Genomic DNA, 10,390 nt, shown 5'->3' with positions numbered 1-10,390 from the left:
GTGGATGGACCCATGCCAGCCCTCCCTCATCTCCTACCCTGCTCCAGGGAGATAAGCTTCAGGGGCCTGACCTCCATGGGTTAGGATATTTGAGGGTGGGCTGGGGGCAGGAGCCCAGGAGTGCAGCGTTCAACCTGCTATTGATTAGCTGTGTTACATAGGGCAAGCCCCTTTCCCTCTCTGAGCCACAGAGTCCTCCTTTGTAAATGAGGGAGAGGGACTAGACTGGTGTTTCCTGACCTTGGCCATGAATCAGAATCATCTCGGTGGTGGCAAGAGAAAGTAACTTGAAAATACACAGGTTTTCCCAAAGCTCCTAAAGGAATCTGAATCCCCAGGGAGGAGAGGTCTACAAACCCTGGCTCCCGACCTCACCCCAGTTAGGGAGCCTCTGGGACCCTCCAAACCCTGCCCACCCCCTTGCACTGATACTCTTCGGGATGCAATCTTCCCAGCCACATCCCATCCCTTTCCAGGTTCTAAGCCTCCTCTGGCCAGGGCTAGAGTAAGCTGCCCCATCTCTCTCTCCAAAGAGTTTTGGAGCCTGAAACACTAGTCAGCGAGCAGTTTATTACCCATCACCCTGTCCCAGCCTCCCAGCACCGTGGTCTGTACACAGTCTAGACACGGCCTTCACTCCGGCAGTCCTCCAGTCCTCACTCCCAGTCCCCACCCAGGGTCCACCCCAATCCCAGTCCTCCACACTCTCCCGCCCCCAGCCCTCCAAGGCAGCACCAGGCCCCGGGGGGCCACACCTCAGCCAGGGGAGGGAAGGGAGGGCAGGGGAGAGGAGGCAAGAAACTGGGGAAAGAGGAACCAGATTGGCCCCCAAGCCTCTGGAACCGCCATCCCAGGATGAAGGGAAAGTGGGCAGGGCAGGGGGGGAGTGGGGGCCAGGCGATGGTTCAGGCGGGAGGCTCTTCTCCAGGAGGTGCAGGGAAGCCACTCAGGTCTCGGCCAATGATCTCACTCACTGTAAAGGAGGGGCAGTTGAGAGACTGGGCAAGGGGCAGGTCGCCTCCTTTTCCAGAGACCCCCAATCCATTCCAGGCAGGCCTCCGTCTAGGATGCCTCCAGGCTCCTCCTGCACTGGCTTCTCTACCACTGGGCCTCAGTTTCCCCACTGTGTCCTGACACCTGCTCTCAATCAAATCTTGCTGAACTCCATCCACGTGGGTTCTCAGGTCCCCGTGCAGCCCCTTCCTGCTGGCTTGGCCTGCAGCGTCAGGGCAATCGCTGTCAGCAGGGCCGGAGGTGGGTGTAGCCAGTGGGAGGAAAGAGAGGCGAAATAGGAAGGCTCCTCATCACCAATCCAGACCACTGTCACCAGGTTTAGGGGGAAGCTGAGGCAAGGGAAAACGTGCTTGACTGGGACACCAGCAAGCCACTGCCCCTCTCTGAAATTCACTGCCTGAATCTGCAAACTGAGGGAGCTAGATTGAATGATCTTGCAAGTACTTCTAGCCCTGAGGTTTTGTGATCTGGGGCCAAGGGCCGAGGCAGGAGAAAGGTTAGGCAGGTACTCCGTGCCCCCTTCAGAATTCAACTGGATTCAACTGGCCACACGCACCAAGCCCTGGCCTCCTTAGGCCCTCCAACTGGCCCTGAGGGACCACGGAGGCCCAACCTCTGGGAAGCCAAGCTCCAGCCCTCAGCAAACATGCAGAGCAATCTCTTGCACACACTCACACTCGCAGCCCCTGGTCCCACACCCACCTTCCTCCAGCGTGATACCCTGGATAGGGACACTGTCTCGGAAGCCGCTGCCGTAGCCACCCCTGGATTTCTCCTGCTCCGGAGCCCCCTCCCCAGGGCCATAGCTTGGCCCTACCTCATTGTATCCCTCAGCAGGTGGGGGGTGAACACTGCTCTGGGGAGTGAAGGGGCCTTCAAGTGGTGGGGATGAAGGCAGTGGAGGCCGGAAGGGGGCTGGAGGAGGGAACGGCAGCCCCAGGGGAAAGGGGGAGCCCCGTCCTCCATAGGGGTCACTAGGGAAGGGCCGGGGAAGGAATGAGACTGGAGGTGGGCGGGCACAACCTGTGGTACCCCCAGTCTCAGGGAACATCCGCGGGCCAGGTCTGTAGGATGGTGGGGGCCCCGTCTGGGGGTACAGAGGGGGCGTGCCATAGCTGAAGCCTTCTGACAGGTAAGGAGTTTCATAAGCAGGGTCTTCATGGGGATAGGAGGGGTAGGGGGGCCTGGGTGGTGAGAAGTCCATGTCAGAGCCAAAATGGGGGCCCGATGCTGAAGGGAAGCCCCGGAGAGATGCGTCTGGTAGAGGCTCTTCCTTGAAGATCACTGGGCGGATGGGAAGGAGGAGGACACGCTGGTGAGAGGGCTGGCAGTCTCCCCGCCGCACACTCTCCAACCATCTCTTCATCCCTAGGTCTCATCCCTCCCTTGATCCCTCACCATGGGGCACTGCATCCCTGTGCCCCTGCATCGGTCCCCACATCCGCATCCCCCCACCATGGGCTGTTCCAGAGCGCACCAGGCAGGAACTTGAAACTCTGGGTAGGACTGCGCTTCCTCCGCCCGTTGGAGACGTAAAAGTAGACCTGGACTGGCCGGGACACCCGCTTGTTGCTGTACTCAGGGATGGTCAGGGTCAGCGTCACCTGGGGGAGAGCAGAGGATGAGGCAGGGAGCCCTCAGGGATCTAAGCTCAGCCCAGCCCTTCCCAGTACCCTAACTCCACCTCCTGGCTTTTTCCATTTACAAAGGAGCAAAGTTCATTCCCTAGAGGTGTCCCCGCTTCCAGAGTGGCCAGGCTGCCTCCTCTAGAAAAGAACAGGTAGCTTCTGGAGTCCACTCTCAAGCGCAAGGGAGCCGGCTGAGAATTTCCTGACTTCTCCCACCCCGCCCCCACCCCCAGGGGGGACCCTAGTAACACGGGTACCTCATTGCTCTGCGACCGGTTCACTGTGGCCTCCTCCTCCCATTGCAGCTTTCCATCTGTGCAGGAAGAACAGGGAGCTCCAGCCCAGCCGCACGGCCCCTACCCCTTGCCCCGTGCCCAGGCCTCTGCCATTTGCCCTCCTGCTGGAGCCAAGGCCAGACTCAGAAGGTCCTGACAAGGCCTAGCTCACAGAGCAGCCCACCGTATGTTTACTCAACCGAACAGAACAGGCAGGGTTTAAAACTGTCTCCAAGATCTAGAGCCACAAGCTGAGGCCAAGAGAAATGGCAGGGCCAGTCCAGGGACCAGAAACAACTCTTGAGCCCTCTCACCCAGCTGTAAACATCCCCTCCCATGACAGAGCTGGAAAGAAGTTCAAGGGTCGGAAAGGGTCTCAGCTTGAAGGGAGGCTATGAGACCCCAAGTCTCATGACCTAGAACCTCTGACTCTGCTCTGATATGGTCCTAGGGCGCTAAACTCGAGGATGGGGCTGGGGCTTTGGGTGGGCAGGGTTGGGGAGAGCAGAGGTCTCAGGTTGGTGAGTATACCTGGGCCCCTCAGTCTTCCCTTCTCCACCCTGGCAGCTCTATTCTGGGGCACCTCACAGCCTCCTGTAATCAGAGATGTGCTGCCAGCCCCAAAACTCAGGAGGGGCTCAGGGTCCAGCTGTGAGGGTATAGGTCTCCTCTTCCCTTCTCATCTTCCCCAGCCACATGGGGGTAAATTAGCTCAAAGCTGACTCCTCAATAAAAGAATGTGTATTTCTTACATTTATTTGCCATCCTGAGCGTTTCAGATGCCTAGAGTACGCATGGGAAGGAGACAGTATAACAGGATGGGCAGTCTATCTGCCCCATTTTACAGATAAGGAAATTGAGGCTCAACTTGCTAGTTTAGAGACAGTGCCAGAGATCGTTCACCCTCTCGTTCCAAGCTCTTCCTGCCTGTCCTCCCCCCCTCCCCACAGATACTCACCAGGGCCCCTCTCGATGAACACCACCTTGGAGTCTGGCAGGAAGTTGGAGCCGGTCAGCACTAGTTCCTCCCCTCCCGTCACGGAGCAGGCACTGGGGCTGTAGGCCTCCACCTGGGGCAGCTCCTGAGCTGAGCGCTGGGCTGCAGAGCAGTGCAGGAAAGGCCTGGCTGGCTGGTATGGAGAGGACAGCCTCCTGTGCCCCAACCCTCCCTAGAATAACTGTCACAGGGCCCTGGAGGAGCCCTCCTCAGAAGCAGACACGCAAGAAAAACAATGGTCTCCCTGGGGTCACACAGACCATGTAAGGAACCACTCCTGGGCAGAAAGAGAGAGATGAACAGGGTAGGCCTTAGAGCTATGCAAATACATGGGGGATACCCAGGGGCAGATGGAGGACAGGGTTGCTCTGGTCCAACCCAGAGGCACAATCTGCAGCAGGGGCAAAGTAGAACACTTCCCCCAGCCCATCCATGATAGAAATAAGGGCTGGGTCCTTTACAGGTGTCCCCAGGACCAGCAGGGCACCGCACATTCTGCAGAGGAGATGGGCAGACAGACACACAGACAAGAAGTTAGCCAGAGACAGAGAGAAGCTACAGGGCTTCTTTGCTCACAGCACTCGATGGGCACCGATGCTGTCTGCACCGAGATGACCTTCCCGCTGCCTTGGGGCACGTGTACCCTGAATACCAGCCGCACGCGTGTGTTCTTGCGCCCGATGTCCGTCTCACCCTTCCGCAGCTCAATGTCTGAATTCCGAAGCTTCAGGATTCCGGCACAGTCAATGCTGAAGCCAAAGAATGGAAGGCAAGCCCTCCCAGCTGATGCCAGAATCACCCTCCATCCAAAGCCCTAAATGACCTTCTCTGGGAGACTACGGGGGGCTATCTGAACCCAGAGGTGGCCTCTCCAGAGTGCTCCCCAGCCCCAAAGTCCTCTTCTAGATGGTGAGAACACCTGATACCTCCTAGGGATGATGTCTAACTCTTCTGGGGAGAGGAAGAGTGGACCTAGCTTAGACCCCATGGAAAAGGCTAGTCCTCAAGCCCAAAGAATAAAGGGAAGTGGAGTGGGAACCTACTTGGCGGCCATGTTGTTCTCAGGAAGCAGGGTCATCTCCAACACCTTGGTACCACTGACTACAGCTTCGTAGCTGGCCGTGGCCACCATCTTGCCCGTGATACGGTGCACCTGATAGAAGGCGTGAGGTCGCAGGTTCCTCTCATCTGCGGTGCCGATGAACATCTGTAGGGTCAGTGGCTTCTCACTGTAGCCTAGGAGCTGGCAGAGGGAGGCAAAGGCCACCCAATTGAAATCCCCACTGTCCCATCCTTCATCCATCCCTAAGTTTTCAGTCCACCCCTGGAGAGGAGTGAAAGATAAAGGATATCCTGGAAGGGATTTCCAGGGGGGATTGGGCACTAGTTTCTCCACCAGTTGTGTCGAAAACGTGGCCTGGAGTTCACAGTGTTATTCTTGGAATGAGGCCCAAACTGGGCTGGGCAAAGGGGAAAATCTTCCAAGGGAGACTGGCCCAACTCAACAGAGACAACCTAACTCCCAGTGAACTTTGGCCTCAGCCTGACCCCTCCCCCACATCTGGCAGGCCACCATTTTCCAGAGCAGACATAAGGCTGGTGTCCCATGGGATGAGTGGAGCGCGGGTGGAGGGACAGACGAGTAGAAAGTACATCCGGGTCCTTGAAGTGCACCCTTCCTCCCCCAAAACCAGTCCCTCCCCCAGGCCGCCTGCAGGGTCATTGCTGAGAGGGAGTGTGGGAAAGGGCAGTGCCATGGGTCTGCACAGCTGGAGCCCATGTGCAGGGATCTGGGACTGGAGAGGAGAGAGGCTACCAGGCCTGGCTTCTGCCCCTTACCTTGACGATGGGGTGACCACCAGGGGCAGCTTTGACAGCTCCCCGGCTGCCCTCTGTCTCATAGTGGGCCCGGTGGTGGGCTCTGGGCTGCACCTCGATCCTCAGCTCCAGCTGCTCATACTGGCTGGGCAGAGGCCAGTCCAGCGGTGGGAGGGCAGAGGTCCTGGACAGAGACAGAGAGAAGAGCACTGATCACCCGCAGCCTCACACCCCAGTCAGGGCAGCCCTGGGTCCCAGCTCCCCAGGATGTGAGGGAGGAAGCGGCGGTGGGTATGGGAGAAAGAAAATTATAGCCGAAGTAAAACAGTCCACAAGTCCAGAAGCAGGGGAGATGGGGGACAGACCCCTCAGAGCCCCTTGAGATGAGGGTATGTAAATGGGCATCAGGACTGAGACTCCCTTCTTCCCAGCTCTGAACACAGGGTCTGGATACAGAGGAACCCCAAGCCCAGTTTAACCCCCAGGCCTGGATAGGAAGAGTCAAGTAAAGAAGCACAACTTCAGGGACTTCCCTGGTGGTCCAGTGGTTAGGACTCTGCCATTCCACTGCAGGGGTCATGGGTTTGATCCCTGGTCGGGGAACTAAGATCCCACATTTAAAAAAAAAAAAGAAAGAAGAAGCACAACTTCAGACCAGAAAAGGTCTCAGAAATTAACCCCTTTGCTAATTTGTTAAGCCCAAATAAAGAAACTGAGGGTAGAACGTAGAGGGCTAAGCAAGCCAGCAACTGACAGAGCCGGGACAGAGCACATCCGTTCCCAGGCCAGCGCCCTTTCCACTAGCTGGGGCTGGACAGGTGGGTTCCAGAGAGCTGGGGGTTACAGATCTGCAACTTTCCTGTAGTGAGCACCCAGATACCCTAGGCCAGGGAGTCTCAACCGGTAATTGCCCCCAGGTGATGCTTGGCAATGTCTGGAAACAACTAAGGGAAACTTTTCTGGATGGAGCCAGCTTGATCTGACATCCAAGGTTTAGGATTATTGAAATGGACAAGGTTCTTTGAGGGTGAAAGGTGTAGAAAAACAGCAAGAACTGCTTGGTTTAATATGAATTCTTTGACTTGCAAATACATGCTACTTTATTCAAATTTAGCAGGTATACTTTTAAGCCACAAGTCAGGCCCTAGAAATTCAGTTAGAGAAGGGAGACTTCCTGCTGCCCATTGTAGGGCTGAAATCCAGCCCATGTTCCAGCACAGAGCTGGGGGTGGAGGACACCCTGGAGGAATTCCTCCTTTACCCACATGGTCCTTCTGGGGCTGGAGGGGCTTTTTCTAATTGATCCACAGGGAGTGACTGTCCTTTTGCAAATCATCTGTCCAAAGGGGGTGCGTTTTTAAAATTCTCCCTAAAACTGAGTAGTTTGCCAGCAGCCAAGCTGGTAGCAGATTCTCTTTTGAAATGCCAAGGACACAGAACTAGGACCTTTTTTCAAACCCATCCCTTGACCCTCCTACTCCCTGGGTGAGATGACTGGAGACAGCAGTGGTGTCAGACACGACCCTCACCTGAAGATGGGGCTGTGTCCCCCAATCCGGGCCTTGGACCAAGCCAGTGGGGAAGGCACCGCCAGGTAGTCCATGCCGGCCACCTCCTTCCGAGGACCCCCGGGAGGAGCCCCGGCCTCCTCTACTCCTGAAGGCAGCTTCCCATTGCACGGGGCAGGCTCCTCAGACCGAGGCAGGGCCACCGCCTGCTCGCTGGAAGTCCTCCGGGTCTTCTGGGGGATGCTCTCGGCTGGTGGGGCCCCCGCATAGTCAAAGGGGCCAGGGGAGCCAGGGTCCCGGACCAGAGGCAATGGGGGCGGTGGAGGTGGCTCAGGCCCCTCCTCCCCTAGGCTGCCTCGGCGGGACAGAGCTGGGGAGGCCGAAGATGGGGTTCCCGAGCTGGAATAGCGCCGCTTGCCACATGGAGAGGCGGGTCGTGGGGAAGCTGGGGTGGGCCCAGGAGCGCTGAGGAGTAGCCAGCTATCCTCTGGACCCCGGCCTCCAGGGCTCGGACCATACAGGCTCCAGGGGTCATCGGGGGTCCACGGCCTAGGGGAGGCCCGGGGTGAGGGCAGTGGGGAGCCCAGGCCAAAGCGGGAGGCCGCCTCATTTAGCTCAGACTCCACCTCGTCACAGGCTGCATACAAGGCTGCCTCGTCGGAGGCATCTGAGAAGAAGCTCCAGGAAGACAGGCTGCTGCTGCCAGGGCTCGGGCTGAAGAAGGGGCCCCCGCCCTGGCCCCCTGCCTCTCGGTAGCCTCCAAAGCCTTCCGGTGGGGGGTAATCCCTGGGGGAGCCTTCCCCCCAGGCATCTGGGTTGTCCTCCAGCGCAGCTGGCGGGTCAGGAGTGGGAGAGATAGAGGTGATGCGGATGCTGGGACACTCAAGAACACGGCCTCCCCCAGCCCCCCCGGAGCCCCCTCCCGGCCCCCCCAGCCTCACTGACCGGGCTGGCTGGCTCTCCCAAGTGCCAGGTGAGGGGGCCGGGCGGGGTGGTGGGGAGTGCATGCCAGGCCGAGGGGGTGGAGGCCGGGGAATGCCAATAGGGGCAGCGCCATAGGGAGGGGGCTCCCCCAGGCCCAGACGGCAGCATGGTGGGGTGTCCTCTGAGTCCAGTTCTGTCAAAATGGGAAGGGAAGGAGACAGAGAGAGGGATGTCACAGGAGATGGGGAGAGAGAGAAGCAGGTGAGATGTCTAGGTTCCTTGAGCGGGCAGCCTCCAAAGGCTGGTATGCTGCTCCCTCCTCAGCAAAGAGAGGTCTCGGAGATGCCCTTCAGAGCCACAAAGACAAAAGCAAAGTTGGCCTTGGGAAGGTGGAGGAGATGGAGCCAGACGTGTCAGGTCTTTTCCTACTCAGAGAACCTCACACTCTGAGCTCCTGGCCCTGGGACCTGGGGTACCAGACGGGGCGGGTCTCAAGGTAAGGGAGGCGGGTCGAGAGGGGCTGGAGCTGGGCCCGGAGGCGTGTTTAAGGAAGCATTGGGCTGAGCTGGGGGCGACTCACACATGAACCCAATTAGCAGCGGTTCCCAAACCCCCAAACGGCGCTGGCAGGAGACCCAGTTGCCATCGCAACGGTGGCCAGGGGAAGGGGGGCTCCAGGGCTGTGATGACAAGGGAAGGTGGCTCCTCCCTCACTCCCCCCAGTCTGGAGGCGGGGGTGCAGCGGAGGGGTGCCGCGCGCCGGCCGGGCGAGGGAGGGGGTGGCGCGGGCTGCGCGTATTCCGTGCGAGCGGCGGCCGCCGCCCCCGGCTCAATCCCCGCCATCTGCCTCTCATTGCGGCCAGACGGGGGAGGGGGAGGGGCGCCCCGGCTGGGCCTGAGAGCGCCCCCAGCCCCTGGCGTCCCGTCTGCGTGCCCAGGGCTCGGTCCCCGAGGGGCAAGCTCCGGAGCCCAATCTCCCCTTTCCCTGGCAGAGCCCGGGGCTCTCGGGACCGCTGTTCCCTCCCGCCCCGCATCCCAGTGACAGCCCAGCCGAGAGGCGGCGCGCAGCCAACGGCACCCCCCCACCCCCACCCCAGTCACGACCTAAAAAGGAAAAAGTGGTGCCGGGTCCCCAGCCTCACCTCCGCAGACCCCCGAGCCCCGCACCTCCCCTCAACCTCTGAGCCCCTCATTTCACACCCCAGGCTCTCTGCCCGAAAGTCCCCAGACTCAAGATCCCTGCGCCCTTCCCTCACGGACCCCAAGACCCCTTCCCAGCCCCGCACTGACCTTCCCCCGACCCCCCCGCGCCCAGCGGGGGGGCCTCCTTTTCCTCCCCGAACACCAGCTTAAATTCCAGCTCCTCATCCTCGCAGCTTGCTGCCCCCATGGATCCGGCCAGAGCCCCCAGGTCCCGGTCTGGGTGGGAGGGGGGATCTCAGGAGGCTGCAGTATCTTGACCCGTGGCTCCCTCCCTCCCTTCTCTGAGACGCCCCCTCCTCCGCCGCTGCCGCCTCCCTCCGGACGCCCCCTCGTTATTATAGAAACTTTTCCAAACTTTTTTCCCCAAACTTCTTCAAAGTGCCCCCCCAGCCTGTCTCTGATTGGCTGCCCGGGATGCTCCAGCCCCTCCTCCAGGGATGAGATGGGAAAACCACGCGCCCCTTGTCCCCCCCCCCTTACTCCCTCCCTCCCTCCCTCCCTTCCTCCCTCCCTCTCTCTCTCTCTCCTCTCTCCAGTCCCTCCCCCTCAAAAAAAAAAAAAAGAACAAAACTGAATTGGAAAACGGTCTCTCAAGCGTGGTAGGACCATAATGATGCCTATTGGCCAGCAGTTGTGACAATCATTTCCCCGCACGGAGCACTACCACCACAATCCCCAACTTAGTCTAAGTTCAGGGGCTCCGGGTCCGAGCGCCTTAAAGGGGACACATCCTGGGCCCACAGCGTAGAGGGCCCATGGAAGACACTTTCTGAAGAACTGTGCAGCCAGCAACTAGCAAGGAAGGATCACCTCTCCTCCCCTTTTCCTCCAAGCCTAAGGCCAGCCAGGCTCTGGGGTGCAGAATGGCTCCAGGCTGCTCTGAAGAGGAGAAGGCCATTCCTTTGAAGACCCTAGCCTAAGGCCGCTCTGCCTAGGCCTTCTGGAAGCCTTTGACCTGCCGAATCAGGCCCTCCACCGGTCATCTCTCCCCCTCCCCCCAAAATGAAGAACATTTAGTGGTCT

At 59.3% G+C, this 10,390-nt stretch overlaps 1 protein-coding gene across 2 annotated transcripts; it reads right to left on the bottom strand.

The window, feature by feature from the left end:
• Nucleotides 1–629: 629 nt before the first annotated feature.
• Nucleotides 630–9,663, bottom strand: NFATC4 (nuclear factor of activated T cells 4). 2 transcript variants are annotated; one of them, XM_036844280.1, is made up of 10 exons: nt 9,455–9,663; nt 7,262–8,357; nt 5,754–5,916; nt 4,958–5,157; nt 4,491–4,663; nt 3,876–4,016; nt 2,900–2,955; nt 2,492–2,618; nt 1,717–2,298; nt 630–973 (listed from the first exon to the last, which is right to left on the bottom strand). In XM_036844280.1, exons 1-10 carry the CDS (start codon nt 9,552–9,554, stop codon nt 906–908), a joined length of 2,706 nt encoding a protein of 901 aa, XP_036700175.1. In that variant the 5' UTR covers nt 9,555–9,663; the 3' UTR covers nt 630–905. The 2 variants fall into 2 exon arrangements, with proteins under 2 accessions (XP_036700175.1, XP_036700176.1); XM_036844281.1 differs by having other exon boundaries at nt 7,262–8,072.
• Nucleotides 9,664–10,390: the final 727 nt, after the last annotated feature.

The sequence above is a fragment of the Balaenoptera musculus genome, chromosome 2, assembly GCF_009873245.2.
Source record: "Balaenoptera musculus isolate JJ_BM4_2016_0621 chromosome 2, mBalMus1.pri.v3, whole genome shotgun sequence".
In the NCBI taxonomy this organism is placed as follows: Eukaryota; Metazoa; Chordata; class Mammalia; order Artiodactyla; family Balaenopteridae; genus Balaenoptera; species Balaenoptera musculus.
This window is presented reverse-complemented; position numbering and strand designations above follow the sequence as displayed.

Excerpts from the sequence above, each read along its gene's own strand:
- NFATC4 (XM_036844280.1), bottom strand. The coding sequence starts at position 9,554 with ATGGGGGCAGCAAGCTGCGAGGATGAGGAGCTGGAATTTAAGCTGGTG. Across the intron at positions 2,619-2,899 it reads ACCGGTCGCAGAGCAATGAG|GTGACGCTGACCCTGACCAT; the intron begins GTACCCGTGTTA and ends GCTCTCCCCCAG. Across the intron at positions 2,299-2,491 it reads GAGTTTCAAGTTCCTGCCTG|TGATCTTCAAGGAAGAGCCT; the intron begins GTGCGCTCTGGA and ends CCATCCGCCCAG.